At 47.3% G+C, this 24,068-nt stretch overlaps 1 protein-coding gene and 1 long non-coding RNA gene across 3 annotated transcripts in view; both read right to left on the bottom strand.

Annotated features, from left to right (window-relative positions):
• Bicd2 (BICD cargo adaptor 2) overlaps positions 1-9,990 on the bottom strand; it is a 48,114-nt gene extending 38,124 nt beyond the window's left edge. Inside the window, exon 1 of one of the 2 annotated variants that reach the window (XM_027409945.2) lies at positions 9,633-9,990. In XM_027409945.2, coding sequence (XP_027265746.1) covers positions 9,633-9,872 — 240 coding nt within the window. In that variant the 5' untranslated portion in view covers positions 9,873-9,990. The remainder of the gene's footprint in view (positions 1-9,632) is intronic. The other variant, XM_027409946.2, reaches the window with a different exon arrangement.
• Positions 9,991-16,726: 6,736 nt separating this feature from the next.
• On the bottom strand, positions 16,727-20,404 carry LOC118238618. The gene is made up of 2 exons (XR_004769407.1): positions 20,274-20,404; positions 16,727-17,031 (listed from the first exon to the last, which is right to left on the bottom strand). It is a non-coding gene; the product is annotated as an uncharacterized LOC118238618 (long non-coding RNA).
• Between the last annotated feature and the right edge of the window lie 3,664 nt (positions 20,405-24,068).

Genomic DNA, 24,068 nt, shown 5'->3' with positions numbered 1-24,068 from the left:
TACAATTGAACAATAAGAAAGCAAGCAACTGGATTGAAAATGACCAAAAGACCAGACAAAATCATACCGATGGCAAAGGAGCATATGAAAAATGCCCTGGATTCCAACCTCAGCATGGTAAAATAGTGATGAAATGAAATGGTGAGAAGAGTCCGGGTGGTGGTGGCGCACACCTTTAATCCCAGCACTCGGGAGGCAGAGGCAGATGGATCTCTGTGAGTTCGAGACCAGCCTGGTCTACAAGAACTAGTTCCAGGACAGCCTCCAAAGCCACAGAGAAACCCTGTCTCGAAAAAAAAAAAACCAAAACAAACAAACAAACAAAAAACAGAAGAAGAAGAAGAGGAGGAGGAGGAGGAGCAGGAGGAGGAGGAGGTGAAAAGATGCCCAGAGCCATGCATCCTCAGAGAACTGCAAATTAAACAGTAACCACACCCACTGTGCATGTATTAATACAGCCAATATCCAACAGCAAGCAGTAGGGAATGCTACCAAGAATGGGGCAGCAGGAACGCTCAGTTACTGCGGATGGAGTACCAATGGATCAGCCAGTTTGGAAGCCAGTTTTGCTTCTTACACAACTAAGCAGTTTAAACGTCACTCGCATATTTACCCAAATGATTTGAAAACATGTCTACAGTAGCTTTATTCATAACTGAAAAAAGGAAAGCAACCAAAATACCCTTCGATGGGTGAACAGTCAGTCAACATGAGAAAAAATGAAGACACAGATGAATTTTACATGCTTCAAGTGCATGGTGTTGTGATCAAAAGAAAATTATAGAGATGGGAAAGAGATCAGTACCTGGAAGGACTTGGTGGAGGTGAAGGTAAGCAGGCGAGCTGCAGGGATTCTGTGTGACACTGGAAGGAAGACACACGACACTATGGACCTGGTCAAAGCCAGATTAACAATAAAATAAAATAAAATAAAATAAAATAAAAGTCAGCTTTCTGAGGTGTATCTTAACATACCAATGAGTAAATCTGAATATATGTGAATGTTTTAAAAAATTATATTAGGGATCCTAGGAGGGAATGCAGATTGTGGTCAAACAATCTAAATTGCAAGTGAGGGATGCAGAAATATCACAATGGGGTAAGTACCTGTGCCGAAAAGTGAAATCTGTAAAATTAGAGGCAAAAGGCTGATGAAGCAGCCTACTAGGGCACAAACGAACCATCTGGATAGCTGCACATGTGAACTAGAACCAATAAGTTACAATGTGACAGACGGTGGGTGCCAGGTGTCTCACTGCTGGAGTAGGAGGCTGCAGATAAATAGGTGGAGAGAATGACCCACCTGGTGATAGATGAAGCTGGACGCAGTAATATGAATTCATATTTGCAGATAATGTATGTGCAAGACTTAGGAGACACACTGCTTGCTCTGCAGCTGAAAGGGCCTAGCACTAGCCATACTTTGGTATAATGAGCAACTAGACCTTTGTTTCTAGTATCTCTCTCATCTAAAGCAACTAGAGATTTTTGGAGAAATGGCTAGTTCCAGAACTAAACATAGAACATAAGTCTGGAACATCTTGTAGTATCAGTAAGTTTTAAAAGATGCTTAACAAAGCTGGGCATGGTGGCTCACACCACTCCCAGCACTCAGGAGGCAGAGGCAGGCAGAGCTCCACTGTGACTTTGAAGACAGCCTGGTCTAGTGAGCAAGTTCCAGGACAGGCTCCAAACCTACAGAGAAACTGTCTTGAAAAACAAACAAAACAAAAAGGTGCCTAATAAGGGGCTAGAGAGATAGCTCAGTCAGTAAAGTTCTTGTTGCTCCAGTAAATTCAAATCAAAGGTACCTAATGTAAAAGGCACCTATAACCCCAGCACTTGGGAGGCAGAGACAGGAGAATGGTGGGGAGGGGCCGTGCTGGCCAGTCAGGCTAGCCAAATAAATTGGTGAACTGTAGGCTCAGTGAAAAAGCTGTGCCCAAAAATATGGTAGGGAGCATGTGAAGAATATACCCAACATTACCTCTGGCCTTTACACATATGTGCACCTGCATACTAACCCCGCCCACCTACACACACAAAGTGCTTAGTAACAAAAAATAAGTCACAATAATGAGGGTTTAGCAGGATCATAAGAGGCAAAGCTAAAGAAATTTTTATCAGCCAAATTAAATATTATTACAACCCACAGAATAAAGCAAAAGTCCAATCTATCTATACATATAAAATAATAAAGGAAGGGTGAGAGCTAAGGACAAGCATATGTAAAACTAACCCCAAACATCCTGGTGACTTCCTCCCAAAGAGCACTTCATGGGAAAGAGGGAGAGGAGCAACGTTAGTGTGGAGAAATCTGTGAAGACTGACACATGAGTCCCTGTCTCAAAACTTCACGTTGGTTTGTGTTTTTTTTTTTTTTTCCACATTACCTGGTCTTGACAAGTGCATAAAATCATTTTATACCCTTCCAGTGTCATACAGAATTGTTTTACCATCTTGAAAAACAATCCCTTGCACTTCACACCCTGCCCACCCCCATGAGTCTCAGGCAGGTGATCACAGTCAACAGCAGATCTGACATGTTGACAAGACAGGGCTATGATTGTTCTCCTATGAACCTGTGATTCGAGCCTAGTGAGAAAAAAAAAAAAAAATCAAATAAAAATTTCACCAGTGACTTTCTACAAAATTCCTGACCAATTTTCCTTGAAACTGTCAGTCACCACAATAAGGAATGTCTGAGAAACTGTCACACCCTCAAGTAGTCTGAGAAGACCTGGTGACCAAATGTAACATCATGTCCTAGATGAGACCCTAGGTTAGAAGTAGGACACCAGGTACAAGCAAAGACAACCTAGACCAAGCACAGGCTTTATTGACAACTCCCTGAACCTGGTCCATCAACTTTAACACACGTATCAAATCACACTGATATACAACATGAATGAGAGGGACAAGGGAGATGTCCACACCAAAGCTCTCGGTGCTATCTGCTATCTGTCTATAAATCTAGAATGGTCTTAAAGGAATTTATTTTTAATTAATGATAAAAGGGAGCACACGTGCGGGCGTTGGTGGCACACGCCTTTAATCCCAGCACTCGGGAGGCAGAGGCAGGCAGATCTCTGTGAGTTTGAGGCCAGCCTCGTCTCCAGGGCGAGTTCCAGGACAACCTCCAAAGCCACAGAGAAACCCTGCCTCAAAAACAAATTTCGGCACATGACACTTGGTTCTAACAAGGTGCCGAGGGGCTTGTGTGGATGTGGTGTCATAGGCCGGCAGCTCTAGAGTATCTGTGTGGTGGTGAGAGGCAGATTTTTCCCTTGGTACAGGAAGTGTCCAATCAGATGTGCAAGAGTATTTTCACAGGGCTTAGGCCAGCTGTGCCCAGGGCTGTGTTCACTACTGTTATGTGAGACAGAGTCTCTCGTAGTTCGGTCTGGCCTTGAACTTGCATCTGAGGATAACCTTGGCCTTTTGATCCTCTGGGATTACAGGGGTGCACCACCTCAGCCTGTTTATGTGGCACTGAGGATGAAACCCGGGGATTCATGCATGCTGGCCAAGCACTCTACCAACCCCTTTGGTGTTTTATTACAAACGAAACTACACACAGGTAAATGCAAAGTTCCCATTATTCTCATATCTTTTCTCCACATACTAATCACTGTGGAACAAAAACTCTAGAAATCTCAATCGAGCCAAGGTGGAAAAATGAAGTGCTGCTCAGACAGACGACAATGAGAATTGTTAGGTTTCAGGAGTGAAAACTCAGTAGATATTGTTCTGTAGGAAATATTCCTATCTTCTCAGCAAAGCCACTGCTACAGAAGTGAGAAAGCAAGACTGGCCACAGCCAGAAAATGCATCTGCAGACAGGAGTATGGATGGGTCCACTGTATCCTTCTCTCTACTTTTGCTTTGCCTAAAAGGAACTTTTCAGCCTGTCATGGTAGCCTATGTCTTTAATCCTAGCACTCATCAAGGCAGAGTCAGATGGATCTATAAATTCAAGGACAGTCTGGCAAGTGAGTTCTAGGACAGCCAGGGCTACGCAGAGAAACCCTGTCTCAAAACACCAAAACAAAAAACAAAAAACAACAATGTTTGGGCGTTGGTGGCGCATGCCTTTAATCCCAGCACTTGGGAGGCAGAGGCAGGCGGATCTCTGAGTTCAAGGCCAACCTGGTCTCCAGAGCGAGTGTCAGGATAGGCTCCAAAGCTACACAGAGAAACCCTGTCTCGAAAATAAAAAACAAAACAAAAGAAAAAAAACCCTACTTTTTGAAAACTATGACATGCACCCTGATTTCCCTATATCATGGTGTCTATGAGTGTCACATACTGACGGAAAGAGGAACCAGCAAGAGAAACACACAGTGTTCCCACTTTTCCCCATTGCACAGCTTCTACAACAGACACTGCTTGCTCTGCTCTGTATTCTGGAGCTCCTAAAATATACAATGATTTCTAAATAGTGAAGCAGCCCTCCACTCCTGCTCTCTTCAATGCCATCACCAACCTGAGCAGGGCCACACAGCTTCAGGGAAGTTGAGGGGCCCTGGCCCTGAGCCTCCACCTCTGTCCACCTCCATCCAGGCTTGGTCTAGAGAGGAAGGAGAGCAGCCACACTACTTTCTGTTTCAAGAGTGGGCTTGAGGAACTACTTTGAATACTAAACCAGAAGGGGCCTGGAGCCTAAATCTCAACTATCTGAGCTTGCACAGTCATGAGGCTTTCTCACAGCTGCCATCACAACATGGCAGAGAATGCCAAGAAGAATGAAATCATTCTCTACCCTACATGCAGAACAGCCTGGGGGGGGGGCGGACTGACTAGTGAGAGTGCTGCCCCAATTGGCAAGAACATAGCTGCTCTCCACACTCAAATAAAGACCTGGGTCCCTGAGTGGACCCAGCTTAATGCCACATGAACCTGGGCCAGGGCTCTTGCTGAGGGTGGCTGCTCGGACCTAAGGGAAGGACAGTGACCATCCAAGTATTCCTAGTGTGCCAGACTTAGTGACAGGCACCATTATTAAGCCACTAAGGCCTAGACAAAGGAGTGGCTCGTTTAAGGCCACACAGTTCCTGAGAGCCCAGGCAGGGTCCCCAAACACCCCTCTGGCATCATGGGGCTGGGCACCACATGCAACTAGCCTCCTCTCTTGCCCAGGCAATGCCTGGTTTCTCTGAGGCCTGCTGGCTCTTCTGAGAGCTGTGGGCTCCCAGTACTGGGCCTGGGCCTCCCTTTGGCCCCACCTGCTAAGCCTCAAAGTATGCTTGGCATCTCTGAAGACAGGCTCGCTCCATCACAGCTGTGCCAGCCCTGTGCCCAGTGGAAGATAGCCAAGGCCACACCTCCACATGCTGGCAGGGCTGGCCTGGAGCAGCCATTCACATGCCTGGGGCAGATTCTCTGCCAGGTACAGGTGTCTGATTCCCATGCCCCTCAGAACAGCAGGGTCTGCAGTGGCAGTTAAAGACACTGTTAAAAGTAGAAGAACCTTATCAAACTCCTTCATGACCCCCTGCCCCACATTTAGTGATTAGAAAGGCAGGCCCAGAAGAAGGGAGGTCACCCAGCAGTCACTGGAAGAACTGGGACCACATGGCCGCTGCCTAGGTGCCTATGACTGCCTCTCTTCAACTGCCTCAAGGATTTGCAAGACTCTCGTCGATTACCTTCACACAAACAGTAGATTACTGATAGTCACAAAACACATTTGTGTGACCCCAATATGTGTCTGCTCAAGAAATGGATAAAATGACAGTCTGAGCATGTCCGAGAATCAGGGGAACTCCTTACTCATTTAAAAAGAAACCAGGTCTTGGCCCTCTCTGGAAGCAAAAACTCCAGGAGGCTGGGCCTCATTTTGATAGGGCACCAATCTATGTACCTTAAAGTGCATCCCCTGCTGATCCCTTTTCCTCACTCCTGCCTCCTCAAGTGGTGCAGGGGCTGGAAACAGCAGCTCAGGCAAGCTCTGAGTCAAAGGACCTGCCAGAAAGTGTCTAAGCTTGAGAGCTGAATGAAACTTCCGGGAAGTAGGGAGAAACAGGGTGGTCCCACAAACTGGCAAGGCATGACGCACAGGGCAGCCCTCAGAGGTGGCAATGACAGTAAAGCAAAGACAAACAGGCTTGGGGAGGTACCACATCGAGGAGCTTGAGGCCCGAATGAGGTGGAGTTAGGCTGACAAAGCATTTACTGGGTTCCAGGTATTGTGCCCAGCCTGGAGCTGGATTCCACCCACATGGGCATGATGCTGCTGCATAGAACTCAACACCACCAGAAGTGAAAGGGGACAGCAGCCAGGGTGTGTCCAGGCCTGTTCTTGAGCCAAGCCCAGGTGGAGCAGAAACTGCTCCTGGGAATCTCTCATGACAGAGATGGGGAACCTGAACTCAGCCTATTCACCTACAGTAAGTACCCTGCTCTGCCAGCCCAACATACCTGTATTCCCAAAGCTGCAGCTAAGGACACAGCTGTTTCATGGCCACTCAGGACCATGAATACCGTGAGGCTGGGAAATTCTCTCTCACCATGCTGGATAAGGAAAGAAGTCACAGTATGACTTGGGACAGATGTGGCCTTTACTGACACACACACTCACACTCACACACACACACACACACACACACACACACAGACACACACAGACACACACACACACACACACACACACACACTCACACACACTCACACACACACACTCACACACACACTCACACACAGACACACACAGACACACACACTCACACACTCACACACACACACTCACACACACAGACACACACAGACACACACTCACACTCACACACACACTCACTCACACACACACTCACACACACACACTCACACACACACTCACACACACAGACACACACACTCACACACAGACACACACACTCACACACACTCACACACACTCACACACACACACTCACACACAGACACACACACTCACACACACTCACACACACACACTCACTCACACACACACTCACACACTCACACACACTCACACACACACACACTCACACACATACACACACACACTCACAAAATCAGCAAAATGAACCACTGGACATCCTCTCTACTTCTAGCCTCAGTCAACACCCAGGCCATGGTCAGCGGGACATAGATAGCCATTCACTCACAAATAAAGACAGCAAGGTTAACACTGAGTTGGCTCACCTACCACAAGCCTCTACTTAGCTATGGTCATAAACCTTTTTACCTGGGTCAGCCGGCTTCCTCACCTCAAAGACTTTCATCTTTAAAGGCAGGCAGTAGTACAAGCAACTCAGACTTGTTACTAACTAAATCTACAACAGCTAAAGAACAAACAAGATGGTTCACCTCTCTATGGAAGGAAACTTACCACATACACTGTCTCCTTAAATCTTTTTTTTTGTTTGTTTTGTTTTGTTTTTTGGGTTTCTTGAGACAGGGTTTCTCTGTGTAGCTTTGGAGCCTATCCTGGCACTCGCTCTGGAGACCAGGCTGGCCTCGAACTCATAGAGATCCGCCTGCCTCTGCCTCCCGAGTGCTGGGATTAAAGGCGTGTGCCACCAACGCCCAGCTTCTCCTTAAATTTTGATTTGTTTGTTTTTTAAGTAGAAGTTAGTATTTTCAAATACAATACTGACCAAAATTAAGGAGTTTGACAAGGGCTTGCTCAGGCATGGATATGAGGGACATACACAATGCTGACAGGAGGCAAATTGGCACAAACTTTTGGCAACACCCTCTGAAGCTGATGCACTCTTCTAGACGCTACTAGGGACTTCTAGAAGAAACCTTATCCCACCTTACCAAGGGGAGAGGAGAAGTCTCTCCAAGCCTATACAGGCTACGTGGGGATGAGCCAAGAGGTGGCATTAGGCTAAACAGATACCTAGAGAACAGATCACACCCTCTTCCCTCATCTCCTATGGACTTTCCCTCCAGATAAAGACAATGTTGTATGTATGACATAGTTCTTCAGTGTGCCATTAAATGATTGTGCCCATAACAGTAACTGCAGAGAGCTGACAATTGGAAGTCACTGCAGTGAGGACCGGAGAGGTCACCAACAGCCTGTTTTCACAGCAAATACTACTGAAGGAAACCTGTTAATTCAGAAGAGGAGAGTAGGCTTCCCAAGAAGTGGCATTCCACCAGAGGTGGGAAGGCAACCTATATGTATGTACAAAGGGAGTGGCACTGTAATTAACAGTTGCTACCTGGCTGGAGAACCAAGGAAAGGGGAGGGGAGTCCCAGACAGAAGACCAGATATGGGATGAGGGCACACCCACTTGTCTGTCACATCACTTTACCCCAGGGGAAGGAAGGGGTGCACATTGCACGCCTCTTGTCAATCCACTGCCCGTGGAGCCAGGCTTGGAAAAGTTACTGATGTCCTCCAACAGATAATGTATTTGAGGTGCTGTGTGAGGACCCAATTCCTGCCTACCCAAAGAAGCAGTCACTTCTGGTACTCACCCAGCCCTGCTCTACCTAGACCTTAAGTAACAGAGGCTCTGAGAAGAGTGCAGGCCTATCCCAGGCTGGCTGGGAGCAGACGTCCCAGAGGAGATGAGCCTATGATCAATACCAAGACCAGAACTGAATCTCATACATAAGGGAATGGTTCAGATAACCCAACAAGCTACCTGCTTGGCCCAATGCCAGGCCTTTGCTAATGCAAAATACCAAGAGCAATACTTCTGGGTTGGTGAAGCTGCACCCCTATTTTGCAGAGGTGGAAGCTAAGGCTTGGGGAGAGCTCGCCCATGGAGACATCATAAACCACAGGGAAGGGTTGGTCCAAAGTCCAGTGTGTCCTCCCAAAAAGCATGTCTCCACAGTCTCCAGGAGAAGGATGGGAGACACTTAACACCTAAATCATCTATGAAGCCTACCCAGGGCCCTCCTCCTGCCTTTCCCCCAAGCTCTTGGCCAGCTTGGGGTCTAATCTCTCTCCCCACAATGGATGACACAGAGAACCATGTTTCCTAGAGAAGAAATAAATACAGACACCACGGTGACAGGCAGAGCCCACGAAGCAGAGCAAGCCATGTATCCCAGCTGTGGGAGCACCATTAGATGAAGGAAAAGCAAATAGCTGAGCCAGAGCTAAGTCACAAATGGGATGGATACAGAGAAACCCAGCAGGTCAAGGGCCACAGGCACCCAAGAGCCGCGACCCACTCAGCCTTGTATCCATCCCTTCCCAGCTTCAGGCAGTCATGAAATCAGATATAAGGCGAAGGGGGGATGTGATTTGCTTGAAGGTGACAAATAGTCGCCAACGAGCCCCAGGCCCAGGCTCAGCCTTTCCCTGAGGGTCAGCCTTACATCGATGGCCTCAGCTGTAAGCGCAACATCTGCTCGCCCCCCACCTACACAGACACACCCAAGCCAGCAAAGACTACAGCAGAGCAGCAGACCTTAACGAAAGGGTCACCAAGGCCTGCAGAGAAAACTAGCGGATGCATGGGACTGCAGGGAGTCTGGACCCCCTCAGCCGGGCACTGGCCGCTGGAGGAGGCCGAGCTCGCTCACTCTCCCCCCACTGCCGTGGGCCGCAAGTCTGGGTTCCCTGCCCCACCCCTGGAACCTCCCACCACTGGGCAGGGTGACCTTAGCGCCCAGGCGGGGGTCGCGGCCGGCCACTCACCTCTTTGAGCTGCTCCATCTCGCTGCGGATGGCCTCATAGTCCACCTCGAGCTCCTCGAACTGCAGCTTGAGCTGGTGCTTCTCCTCGAGCACCGCCAGCCCATACTCGGCCGCCTGGATCTTCTCACGCGTGGTCTCGGCCAGCTCGTGGGACAGCCGCTTCACCTCGGCGCGCAGCCACTCCGGCTGTGCCTCCATCACGAGATGCGCGTACTCCTCCTCCTCCGACGGCGCGGACATGGTGGCCGCGCGCCGAGGCCGGCTCCCACCTTGGCTCCCACAAACCGGGCCCTCTTAGCTGCCGCCGCCGCCGCCCAGCCCCGACGGCCGCCCGCGCCGCCGCACTGCTCCTCCCTGACGCGCGGGGAACACTGGGGGCTGCAGTCCCACGGCTCATGGACTACACAACCCGTAATCCCTCACGCCCGCCGGGCCTGGTCTGTGATTGGTCTAAATCCCAAGGGGGCGGGATCCTAGCTCCATGCACGCCCAGGTCTCCTTAGCATTGTGGGAGACGTAGTCCTGCCTCGCGCTCACGCCTTAGCCCGTTGAGCGCCGCGCCGGCTTGGCTCCAGTCTGTGATTGGCCGGCGCCGCTGACGTGACAGAAGTAGGGGTGCCATCGACCCGAGCCCAGGGACCCCGCAGCCACCCAGAGAACCTCCAGCCGCGCCCTCCCAGCCTTTGTAGAATAAGGCAAGCCGAGCTGTGGATACCAAGAGTAAGATCGTGTCCCAGAACGTGCGAGCATGGCTTGCCAGACTGTGGCGCGCGCTCTATGCGGGATTTGAATGACTAGTGGCGCGCCACGGGCACTGCCAAAAGGATGTGGACGACCCAACGCTAACCTGGACACTACTTCCTCTTGTCCCACAGTCCGTTAGAATATTCTTTCATGAAGGCACTTTCCGAGAGCACGGAGCACGGTGTCATACATGTGTTTAATGTTCTCTATACCCCGTTTTCGGCGTGAGAGATCACTGCAAGCATGTCTGTGCTCTTCACTGTGAGTCTAAATAAAACTTCCCTCCTCCCATGGTGGCTCGGATATAACACGCTTGTTCTTTTCTCACTGCCGCCCGCCTCCCCCCCCCCGCAAACACCACACCCTACAGCTGCAGACCACCATAAAACATAGAGGTCAGCTGGAGAGATAGCTCAGAGAATAAAGCGCTTGCTCAGCAAGCCAAGCGCAGGGATCTAAATTTGCATCCCCAGAGCCCACATAAAGCACAGTCTATAATTCCAATGTTCCGCAGGCAAGATGGGAGGTGGAGACTGGAGAATCTCCTGAAGCCGGCCTAGTGTATGAAGAAAACAAACAAACAAGAAAACAAAGATACCTTATCTCAAGCAAGATGGAAGACAACAGACAACTGGGTGTTATCTTCTGATTCCCATCTGCATGTGGGGGGCCCTTGTCCACACACAGGAACACCAAACTAATTCAGACACATATGCACGCACGCACGCGTGCATGCATGCACACATGCACACGAGCAAACACACAAAGACTAAAAGAAAATCTAGGGTAAACCCAAGAGTTGTGTAGTAAATAGCCTGGGCCTGGTGGAACACACCTTTAATCTCAACACTTAGGAGGCAGAGGTAGGAGGATCTCAGAGAATTCAAGGTCAGCCTGGTCTACATAGCAAATTCCAGGAAAGCCAGGACTATGTAGAGAGACCCTGTTTCAAAAACAGAGTTGTGTGAATAAAGTGTGTCATTGCCCCGTTTCTTTTGTCAACCACCCTGTTTCCTGGGACAGTCCTGGCTCTACATTGAGAGTCCCACCACATATCGGGCCGTGCAAGCTGTTCACGCTAAGCTAAGCAAGGAGGATATAGAAGGAAAAACAGTTCCTCCAACAAACGCGGAACTCTACAATAGCTGCACCTATCACGATTGGCCTGACTGGGAGCCTCCCCACCCAGACCCACCCCTGTCTAAGAGGCAAGTGTGAGGAGAGAGGGCTGCAGAAACTGACCAGGGAACTTCGAACTTGAAGACAAGGTGGTGGCAGGCATGTTGAGATCCAGAGGGTGGGTCACTACCATTATGGGCTTCCTTCCTGAAGCAGGGACAGTGCTGGCCAGCAGGGCTAGAGTCAGGAGGAAGTATTCTAGGATCCAGTTTGTCACCGGTAGGGGTGGGGGAACCAGGAAATACTTCCCTGAGGAAATGACACCAAGGAGAGAGCCAGAGACTCCATATCAACGATGTGCAAGTAGGGAACCCACAAAAATAAAACTAGATGAGTCGCCCCGACCCCGGATGATGGGTCACCTCTTGAGGTCTCCCTGAGTCATAACCCTTGCCAAGCCTTTGGTCTGCATCAGCTCACTTGAGGCTCCCAAAACTCCAGTACACACCATCTGTTTTATGAATGAGGAGACTGAGGTCCATTATCAAATCTTAGGTATAGCCATTGGCTTCCCACCCGCTCACCCATTCACGTTGCCAGCAAAGGCTGGCACCCTGTGTGGTGGTTGGAACGTAATGGCCTGCTAGGCTCCTGGGGAGTGGCACTATTAGGAGGTGTGGCTTTGATGGAGTGGGCGTGGCCTTGTTGGAGGAGGTGTGTTACTGTGGAGGTGGACTTTGCGGTCTCCTATGCTCATGCTATGCCTAGTGTCTCAAATCACTTCTTGTTACCTATGGTCAGGATGTAGGACCCTCAGCTCCTTCTCCAGCACTGCCTGCCTGCATGCTGCCTTGCTTCCCGCCATGACAATAATAAACTAAACCTCTGAAGTGTAAGCAAGCCACCCCAATGAAATAAATGTTTTCCTTTATAAGAGTTACCATGGAGCCGGTCGTTGGTGGCGCACGCCTTTAATACCAACACTCGAGAGGCAGAGGCAGGCGGATCTCTGTGAGTTCGAGACCAGCCTGGTCTACAAGAGCTAGTTCCAGGACAGCCTCCAAAGCCACAGAGAAACCCTGTCTCGAAAAACCAAAAAAAGAAAAAAAAAAGTTTCCATGGTGGCACACACTTTTAATCCCAACATTCGGGAGGCAGAGGCAGGCAGATCTCTCTCTGTGAGTTTGAGGCCAGCCTGGTCTACAGAGTGAGTTCCCGGACAGCCAGGACTGTTTCATAGAGAAACCCTGTCTCAAAAAAACAAAAACAAAAACAAAAACAAACAAAAAGTTACCATCGTCATGGTGGTAACATGGTGTCTCTTGACAGCAATAGAAACCCTAAGACACCCTGCTCCTCAGCAAACTGCATGAGAGTTACCTGCTTGTCCCAGTGGCCATTCCCCAGCCACAGCCCAATCACCTCTGCCTTAATCGTTGACATCACTTCTCCTCCCTCCCAAGACAAAGTTAAGATGTTGCAACCACTTCCAAGGCTGCACACGTTCTAAAAGACCTCTTTACACTATTCCTCTTCTGTGCTTAGATTGCTTCCTTCTGTTGAGTGCTGCGTAGCTGTGTACTGTGGGTCACCGTAGAATGTCAGCTCCAGGAGGCTCGGCATCTTCTGGCCCCCAGGTGTGTGGGTGGGTGGGGTCCACTCAGGGTCCCAAGAGATTCCTGACCTAATCCAGCACTACTCCCTAGAAAAGTGCGCCCTCTGGTGATTAAGCAATGTATGTACAAAGGGACGGAGGCATCCTCGCAGAGCCTGAAGCAAGTAGTGGACTCCTACCAGAAATGCAGACAGTGATGGACTGCAAAAGCCCTAGGGGTGAAGAAGAGCGAATTTCTCGTTACCAACCTACTATGCCATTGTGAGCAAAGGATCCAATGTCACAGGCATCCTAGACAAAGCTGGCCAGTCATGCATCTTTGTGCATGACTGGCTAGGACATGTCCCATATGGAGCACGTTGTCAGGCTCTACCCAGTCACTGTGGTTTGGAGAGTTGTCCTTGCCCATGTGATCACCTCCTCGATGGCCCAGGAGCAAAGTGCTCTCATCTTCTGGTGGCAGGCTGCTTGGGTATGCTTGGCTAACCTAGAAGAATGGTGCATGACATAGTATTCCTGAACACCATTGCTGTATAACAGCAAATGCTCCCCACATCACTAGTGGTAGTACAGGAGACCTTAACAGCATTTTTAGCATTTATCCTGCTCCAAGGCCTTGCCTCGGTATTAATTTTTGGACTAATGTGATGGTTCAGAGGGTAAAGGCACTTGCTCCAAGTTTAATCCCCAGACTCACATGATGAGAGGCAAGAACTGACTTCCACAAGTTTTTCTTGGACCTAAACACAGACACTTAATACACACACACACACACACACACACACACACACACACACACACACACACCAATCACAAGGTCACTCCATAACAGAGCCCTGAATTGGCTTTCACACTTCCTCTCCTCTCACTCCTGGCTGATGAGCAAATGGATACTCCTCTCTTTTGGCTGTTCCTGCCCTGACCTCCACTTCTTTGCTCATGTATCTGGGGGCATAGGGTCCTGTGCCTTGAGCCAAGATAGCTCCGGATGAGACAGCCCACTGGGACTATCACCCAACAGTTAGGATGTCTGCCAGTGCCTCTCCCAGCTTCACAGAGAATCTTTTGTCTTGTAAAACTCTGACCTACTCCTTAACTGATCCACAGATTCAACATGGACCCTATCAAAACCCCAGGTGGCTCTGTTTGTTTTCTAGAACTCTATCAAAAATGGGAGAAAGCTGAGAGCCTAAAAACTAACCCGTGGTGTGCCAAGGCTCCCAAAAGGATATCAAAGAGTAAAGCGGGAACCACCTCATGTCATATGCAAATTAAGCCCAGCTAGAATTAAAGACCTAATTAGCACTATAATACTCCTAGAGAAAACACAGGTGGGGATTTTTGTGTCCTTGGATTAAGCAGTGGTTTTGGTTTTTTGTTTGTTTGTTTGTTTTGGTTTTTTGAGACAGGGTTTCTCTGTGGCTTTGGAGCCTATCCTGGCACTCGCTCTGTAGACCAGGCTGGCCTCGAACTCACAGAGATCCACCTGCCTCTGCCTCCCAAGTGCTGGGATTAAAGGCGTGTGCCACCACCGCCCGGCCTAAGCAGTGGTTTTTTAGGTATAACACCTGAGTCTAAGGGACTGGGAGAGCAAGAGGGGTGGGAGAGGAGTGAGAGCCCCCAAATGTAAGCTTTCTCCTTCACCAGACGATATTAAAGAAAATGCAAGAAGTCCTGTGACTGGGGTTCAGCCCCTGAGCACAGAGGTGTCAGCCACAAGCTGCAACCTCAGAGCCCCTGCACAGGATGTCTTGGACCTCTGCGGGCCAGGTGTGTTGTGAGGACCCCATTTGAGGAAGGGCTGGAACTTACTCTGTAGCTCAGGCTGGCCTTGAACTCACTCACAGGGCTTGGCCTGCCTCTGCCTCTGGAGTGCTACTGGAGAGAAACATTTTCATCTGAGGTGAGCTTGGCGGTGGTGGTGGGTGGATAAAAAGATTATAGAGCAGGTAGAGAAGCCTCCTGTGCACTGACATTGAACTTCAATAATAACATTAGCACCAACGAGTGCATTTGTTTGCTTGTGATGTCATAACAACCACCATAGACAGAGGGATCCAAATAACAGAAATCTATTTTCTCACAGTCCTGGATCACCCAGGTACCAGCATAGCCCCGGTCTTCGTAAAATCTTCCTTCCTAGTTCACAAATAGCATTCTTCTTCTTTTCTTCCTCCTCCTCCTCCTCCTCTTCTTTTTTTTTTTGTGTGTTTTGGGTTTTTTGTTTGTTTGTTTGTTTGTTTGGCTTTTCGAGGCAGGGTTTCTCTGTGTAGCTTTGTAGACCAGGGTGGCCTCGTCTACAGAGCTAGTTTTAGGACAGCTAAGGATACACAAAGAAACCCTGTCTTGAAAAATAAAACAAACAAAAAAGCAGAGCATGGTGGGATATTTACATGTAATCCCAGTGACAACAAGGTGGGAGGGAGAGGCAGATGGATCTCTGGAGCTCACTGGCCAGAGTTGGCTGCTTGGTGAAGTTCCAGGCCAATGAGAGATACTGTCTCAAACAAAAAGTGGCAGACATCTGAGAGACAACACCCAAGGTTGGCCTGTGACTTTACTTTTTAATGGATGTATAGATTGTTACATGTCTACCAACCTTCATTTGATAGCTATTGTTCTTGTTGCTATGCAATGAATTGGGTACCCCAGGGGCCCCAGTTGTATAGAAGCTCCAATCCCCAATAGGGAGGTATGGTAGTTTGGATGTGATTGGCACTATTAGGAGATGTGACTTTGTTGGAGTAGGTGTGGCCCTGTTGGAGGAAGTGTGTCACTGTGGGGGTGGGCTTTGAGGTCTCCTTTGCTCAAGCTTTGCTCAGTGTGACACTCAGTTCACTTCCCATTTTCCACAGGTCAGGATATAGGACTCTCAGCTCCAGCACCATGTCTACCTGCATACCTCCATGTCTCATCATGATAATGGGCTAAACCTCTGAAATGCAAGCCACCTCATTAAATGTTTTCCTTTATAAGAGTTGCCATGGTCATGGTGTCTCTTCACAGCAATTGAACCCTAACTAAGACAGGAGGTAATAAAGATTAAATAAGCTCATATGTGGGAAGGGGCTGATCTAAAAGGACTGGTGTCTACATGGACATACAATACCCGTGTAACATACATACATACACATACACTAAAAATATAAAAGAAAAAAAGGCACCTACTGTTTGTTGAGAATCTTTGTCTCAGATTTTGTTCCTCAGGCCATACGCATTTGCTTATTAATCCTTACTGAAGGCTCATGGGTATGTTAGCTTTCTATCGTTGTAAGGAATCCTTGAGACAGCTTACAAAGTGGAAGAGCTCCCTTTGGTTTACAGTTTTGGAGGTTTCAAATGATTGGTTGAGACCTTTGCTTCTGGGGCCTATGGTGAGGCAATACTTCACAGAGTGAAGCTATTTGTCTCACGACCAGAGGTTTGAGAAGCAACAGGAAGGGGCAGAATCCCACTGCCCCCTTCAATGGCATGCTTCCCAGTGACTCAAATACTTCCTACCTGGCTAACTAACACACGTCTCCTATAACATGTAATTGTTTAGGGAGGCTGTAGTTCAGAAGTTGAAATCATTCTGGATGTTTCAGGCAGCGGAAGATTTAAAACTAGAGATCAATTATGAAAGGACAAAGCCAGAATATTTATTAGCTATCAGTGGCCTGTGGCTGGATCTCAAAGCCATGCTGCAGTAGTGGTGTTTCAACTGTGCAACAAGAACATACAGAAAACCATGGCCAAGGTCACAGCTGCCTGAATCCAAGAAGCCAGAGGAGAGCTCAGTGAGACAGGTCCTTCTAAAGTTCACATCGGCCAGAGCCTCCACATCACATGCCACCACTGTCTGGAGAGCAGTGCCTTCTTCCGTCTCCTTACTAGGAGTTGCATCTCACTGGCAGAACCCAGGTCTGTCCATCCAGTACTCTAAAAGGAAAGGTCAGCAGGAGATGTAGATTTCAGCTTCACAGCCCTCGAAACCCAGGGTACAGAGGAATAACTAAGTGTTGTAGAAGTGGTTTATGAGTAAAAATAGATAACGAGAAAAGATAGTTTTTTTAAAAAAAGATTTATTTTTATTTATATTTATGTGTATGTATGTGGATTGGTTTGAGTGTATGCCTTGTGTGTGCAGGTGCCCAAGGAGGCCAGGAAATGATGTCAGATCCCCTGGAGCTGGAGTTATAGGCAGTTGCTGGAAACCAAACTCAAGTGCTCTGGAAGGGCAGAAAGCAGTCCCAGGCACTGAGCCATTTCCCCAGTCACAATAGAAGAGAGCTTTTGCAATAAAAGTGTTATTTGGATCTAGATGTGGTGGTGGTACGTGCCCATAATCCCAGCACTTGAGGGGCTGAGGCAAGAGATAAAAAGGTCAAGGGCTACAGAGATAGTTCAAGGACAGCCTGGGCAAATTAGTGGGAATCTAAATTGGCTTGAAAGAAAGAGAGAGCAAATAGAGTGCAGGAGATACAATGCAGTGATGGACCCTTTGTTTTGGGTTTCAGGATTTTTTGAAATGGGGTTTCTCTGTGTAGCCCTAGCTATCCTAGCACTCGCTCTGTAGACCAGGGTGGCCACTAACTCACAGAGATCCACCTGCCTCTGCCTCCCAAGTGGTGGGATTAAAGGCGTGTGCCACCACTGCCACGTGAGCACTTTCTTACTAGGCATGAAGCTTTAGGTTTAACCTATATTTATTGCAAAAATAAATAGATGGGTAGATAACATTGCAAACAAGATGTTATTTGCAGTGTGTGTGTGTGTGTGTGTGTGTGTGTGTGTGTGTGTGTGTGTGTGTGTGTGTTCAATGTATTCATGTGGGTAGGCTGTGGGGGTGTGAGTGGAAGCCAGAGGTCAATATGGAGTGTCTTCCTCAATAGCCCTTCATCCTATCATTGGAAGTGAACCTCTGGTGCATCAATTCGGCCAGACTAGCTGCTCAGCAAGCCCCAGGGATCCTCCTGTCTCTGCTTCCTCAGGGCTGGGATTACAGGCGCACACTGGGAATCTGAACTCAGGTCCTCATGCTTGTTTAGCAAGCCCTTTACTGACCGAGCCACCTTTCCAGCCCTGTACTCATCAATTATGATGCAATATAGTTATAGGATTAGTAAGTCTTTTCCCCCAAAGCACTGAGTCTGGAGAAAAAAAAATCAACAGTGAAAACAAAAAAGCAATAGCTCAATCCACTCAGTGTTCTGGAAATTTCCCAATTGCATGCATCAATCTAAATATTTATGGAATTGCTGATGTTGGATGCAAAGAGCCTGTGCTGTTCTTGACTGGTAAAATTGCTATCCATCCCTATTTCTTTTTGTTTTCAGATTGGCCAATTTTATCGATCTGTCTTTAAGCTTTCAATTGTTTGTTCTGCCTTTGATGTCTCTAGTAAGTGCTCCTCTTCAGTTACTATGCTTTTCAATTCCAAAATTAGAATTTCCACTTGGTTTGTATGTATAACCTGTCTTTGTTGAATTTCCTTATTTGTTCAATCACTGCTGTCTCACTCATCTTTTAGCTACTTAACTTTTCTAAAACTTGATCTTTGAACTTCTTTAGAATAGCTGCTTTGAAGGCTTTGTCTGATAAACCCAGTGTCTGGGGACAATAGGACACAATTCTTTCTTGATTTCTTTTTTTCTGTGTGTTTGCTAAATAAATACTTGGCCTTTGAAGTACAGTATTGTACCAACTCAGATGGTGTTTTGGTTACTGTTTTTGTTTAAACTCTGTCTCCCTGTTTTATTTTTATGACTAAGCCTTGCTTCCCAGCTTTTGCCTCTGTGACTTCATAGCTGAGCATTCAGCCAAAGGCTTGCCAACTTATCCTCAGAGCCTAAATGCCTTCTACCCTTGGCTAAGAGCAGAGGCTGAGCAGAAGAATGGTTCTAACCACGACCACATTCAAGTCCTCTTTGGCTTCTACACTAGGTAAGACATGAATCTCAACACAATGACCACACAATCCAGAATACTTCCCTAAGATGAAAGGTTTGATTTTTCACAAGGGTGAATGTCTGAGCTAGATCAAGCAGTCAAGCACTCCCAGCAGGGTCCACTGGTTTTTAACCTTGATGTGAGTCAGTCCTTTGCCTCCCTCTGGGTGGTCAGGCGCCAGACTTCACATCTTTGTATGATTGCCTAATTTAAACACCAAGGCTGGTGGGGAGGCACTGAGTACAACCTTGCATAAATATATTTTATTTAAAAAAATACTGACCCTGGAGGAATTTGACTGTCTGCCAAGTGGCTTTTTTACAATTTTTATTAAAATTTCAAATTTATTTTACTTACCAACCACAGTTTCCCTCCCTCCTCTCCTCCTGTTCCCTTTCCTGCCACCTCCCAGCTAGCCACTCCATACAATTCTTTTTTTTTTTTTTTTTTTTTTTGAGACAGGGTTTCTCTTTGTAGCTTTAGAGGCTGTCCTGGAACTCTCTTTGTAGACCAGGCTGGCCTTCAACTCACAGAGATCCACCTGCCTTTGTCTCCCAAGTGTTGGTATTAAAGGCATGCACCACCACTGACCAGAATAATTCTTATTTTTAAACAGAGTTTTGTCTTATTTAACCTTTTGATAGAAAAGATAGTACAAGGTAAGAAATGGGGGAGGGGAGTACATTTCTTTTACATATCCCACAATCTGAAGAGGGAAAGGAGGTAGATGGGGAGAGACGAAGATAAAGAGTGGGGAGCAAGCTCTGGAGGGGGGGGGGCTGATTACAAGGCACTAGTCCCATGACAGCCCCACCTCACGGCCTCCCAAAGGCTCCCAGGGGCTGGAGAGGAAACCTTTCTGGCATACTTGGAGGTGGGACCCCTACAAACTAATTCCGACAGCCTGTTGGTGAAGCTCTGACTGAGGCTCCAGGCATATGGGAAAGCTAACAGGAAGCAATGCCTGCTGGGTCCAGCAGACTACACTGAGAATGCACAGGAACGTTTGAATGGATTTCTGTGGAGGGACTGCAGGTGTCTCCTCCACCTGACTGTGTTGGTGGGGTGGATTCTACACCAGATTTGAGACTTTCTCCCTCCCTGTTGTGAGATGGCAAACATGTAAGTCTGCTCTGCAGCCCATATTAATTGGCTACATGACTTGAGAAGATACAGTTACCCAATCCCATACACATCGTTACATGCCATTAATTTGAAATAATGTACAATACCTGCTGGACAATGAGATGATCACTTTAACTAATGACGATGTTAAACATTACCGTCTTATCACCAACAAACTCTCTTCAGGCCATGACGTGGCTCCCTCACACACAAATGGTGACAGTTCATAGACCTTAGATTGGGGTTCACGGCAGGAGCCCTTGAGTGCCACCCAGTGGTGAGTACTGGGATTTTTTTGGACAAAGACCTTGTCAGTTGCTATATATACCTGTTGTTAGAGACAAAATTACTGGCTTGCAAGTGGCCATTAACTGGAACTCCACAAAGCCTGAGGGACCTAAAATAATCTTTTGATCTGAAATTCCCACAATGCATGAGTGACAGCAGAGACACACTCCAGGGAAGACCGTGCCGAGGAGAGTTCCATAGTGAGATGGAACTTCCTATGAGGGACGCACACCAACAGAATGATAGAGAACCATCCAGGGGTCTTCCAGGTCTATGGCCACAATGGTGATGCCCCATGAGCAGTCCCCACTGAGCTGCAGAGCTGCCTAATTTACAGATGGCTATTTTAAAGTGATGGCTAACATCCGACCCCAAGGCCACCATACCATGACCTACTAATGAAGAAACTCAGAGCCAAGGCAGTAAGAACAAATCCACCCAGCGAGATGACCTGTGGGCTATTTCCCTTACAGTTGTGGAAGGATTTCACAATGCACAGAGCCCTTGTGTTAGGATGCCACTGGCTCACAAACAGTGACCAGTGGCTTGACCATGTGGCAGACAGCAGTGATGGATGTCACTGACTCATAAGCAGTGACCAGTGGCTTGGCCATGTAGCAGACAGCAGTGATAAAGCAGGTTATCGGAAGGACATCCAAGTTAAATGTGGCCCTGTGGAACTCACTGTTGACACCCAAAGAATCCTTCTAAGATAAATGATCCAGCAGATCTAGCAGATGTGTGTACTAGGGGACTCAAGTGAGATGCCCACTGGGATTTGACAAATGGGATGACTTGGAAAACTGCGGCTGAGTAGAGGTTGGCTGCTTGTGAGTCTCTTGTACCTTCTGGGGGATAAAATGTCCTTTATGACGCTCTTGTCAAGCCAAGTATGACAGTACATGCCTGTAATCCCAGTGCTGGGGAACACAGACAAGAGAATCCCTACGGCTTGTGGGCTAGCTAGTCTAGCTGAACTGGTCAACTCCAGGTTCAGTGAGAAATCTTGTTTCAAAAAATAAGGCGGGACTAGGGAGAGAGGTCAGTGCTATGACATTTGCCAAGCAAGCTCAAGGTCTTAGGTTCAGTCCCCAGTACCACCAAAATGATGATCATATGGAAAGTAGTTCAACAAGACATTCAACACCAATCTCACACAAGTGCATGTGCGTGCTCTCTCTCTCTCTCTCTCTCTCTCTCTCTCTCTCTCTCTCTCTCTCTCTCTCTCTTCTGAGAGCAGTGACAGAAACTAGAGTACGTGGAAGCCATCCATGCCAGTAATGCCTTATTGGAGATGTAAGCTGGTTCTGGCAGGAGTAGACACCTTGCACTGGGCTTTTCATAGTGAACCACAGTTGAAAATGTTTAAAGTAGGATAAAAAGTACCCAAAAGAAGATAACTGTGTCATTTTATACTGTGAAGTTACATTTCTACAGACCAAGGGGCACACGTCACAGTCCACATAAAGCAAAGATATCGTATCAAATGGGTATGTCCTGGTGCACATAATACTCAGAGTGGTAATTCATTAGAGAAATGGGAACGGAAAAATGTGTTCTTTCTCTATTTCTACTAAATATTTATTTTTTTGTATGCGTGTCAAGGGGGAGAGGCACACAAGCAGTGTTACCTATGTGGCAGTCGGGGAACAACTTGTAAGAGTCATTTCTCTCCTTCCACCATGTGGATCCTAGGCATCAAACTCAGGTCATCAGGGTCGGCAGCAAGCATTTTTACCCTTTGAGTCATTCACTGGCTCATGAAATTGGTGAGTTCTAGCTCCTTTCTCCTGGTAGAGGCTGTGCAAGTTTGAATGTAATTGATCATGGGGAGTGGTACTGTTAGGAGGTGTGGCTTTGTTGGAGTAGATGTGGCCTTGTGGGAGGTAGTGTGTCACTGTGGGGTGGGTTTTCAGGTCCCCTATGCTCAAGATATGCCCAGTGTCTCAGATCACTTCCTGTTGCCTGTAGGTCAAGATGCAGGACTTTTAGTTCCTTCTCCAGCACCATGTCTGCCTGCAAGCCACCATGTTGCATCATGATGATAATGGACTAAACCTCTGAAAATATAAACTATCAAATTAAATGTTCTTCCTTTATAAGAGTTACCATGAGCCAGGTGTGCTGGTGCACACCTTTAATCCCAGCACTGGTGAGGCAGAGGCAGGCAGATCTCTGTGAGTTCAAGGCCAGCCTGATCTACAGTGCTAGTTCCAGGAAGGCTGTTAAACAGAGAAACCCTGTCTCAAAAAAAAAAAAAGAAAGAAAAAAAAAAAAAAAAAAAAAAAAAGAAAGAAAAAAAAAGAAAGAAAAAGAAAAAGAAAAAGAAAAGAAAGAAAGAAAGAAAAGATGGTCATGGTGTCTCTTCACAGCAATAGAAACACCAAGACAGGGGCTAAGGATTGGCCAATTTGTTGAATCTTTTCAAAGGACCAACCATTGGTTTTATTGATTTTTCTCTAATTCTCACTGAGTCCTGCTGTTATTTTTCATTGTTTCCTTGTGTTTGTTTTAGGGTTGTTCTGGTCCTTAGTTTCTCAAGATAGATGCTTAGATTGCCATCCATACATTTCTTCTCTTTAATAGACATCTCTCACAAACATCCAGTGTGAATATGGTTTTACCTACCTCCAACATATTTTGATATATATATATATATATTCAATATATATTGAATATAAATATATATATATTTCAGCCTAAATTATTTCATAATCTGGGCATGGTGATTCACTCTAAAGAGCTCAGCATAAGGAGGCGGAGGCAGGAGAATCAGGAATTCAAGGTCATCCTTAGCTACATAGTAAGTTTGAGGCCAGTTACACAAACCCCAATCACCATCCCTCACACTGTTATTTTTGTTTCTCTTGAGATTTCTTCTTTGCCCCAAGAATTAGTTAGAGGTGTGTTGTCTGAGAGTAAGAGCCAACCCAGCTGTGGGGAAAGTGCTTGAGTTCCTGAATTACAGTGCCCAGACTAGGTATAGCCCACGTGCTGTCTAAGTATAGCTGACATTGACACCTGCTATTTCCTGATGGAGGAAGCACTAAGTGTCAGATATTGCTGATGCATTTGGATGCTGGGGATGTTGTCTGGTCTTTGGAAGCAATGCTGGGTTGTATGTTTCCCAGTCTCCTTTCACGGCCTTTGCATGGTCTTGGAACGCACAGACCTCAGAGTTTAGGCACTTAGAGTGGCATGGAGGGAGGAGGAGGAGCAGAACCTTGGGCTGAGGAAATATTAGGACATTGGTTTGGGGCCTGGGCAATGTACCCAAGGTATTACAGGGTGTTGTCAGCCAACATGAGCACTGTGCCAGGCTATAAGCAATCATGGGGTTAGGGGACCACATTTAGACCCAAGCAGGAGACTCTGATCATTTATGATCTAGGTAAAGAAATTGAAGCAGGAAGAACAAGCCTCTTTTGACATACAGAATGAACACTGGCCTGAAGGTAGCAGCTGGCTCCCTGGGCACAGTTCTGCTCCAGCAAATAGAATGGAAAATATAAGCTAGATATTCAGGACCCACCCAAGTGGTTAGGGAAGGTCTGGGGCATCGGTCCTCAGAACTCATTGACAGCTGATCACTATCCATCATGACCCAGAGGCCT

The sequence above is a fragment of the Cricetulus griseus genome, chromosome 3 (genome assembly GCF_003668045.3).
Source record: "Cricetulus griseus strain 17A/GY chromosome 3, alternate assembly CriGri-PICRH-1.0, whole genome shotgun sequence".
Taxonomy (NCBI): Eukaryota; Metazoa; Chordata; class Mammalia; order Rodentia; family Cricetidae; genus Cricetulus; species Cricetulus griseus.
This window is presented reverse-complemented; position numbering and strand designations above follow the sequence as displayed.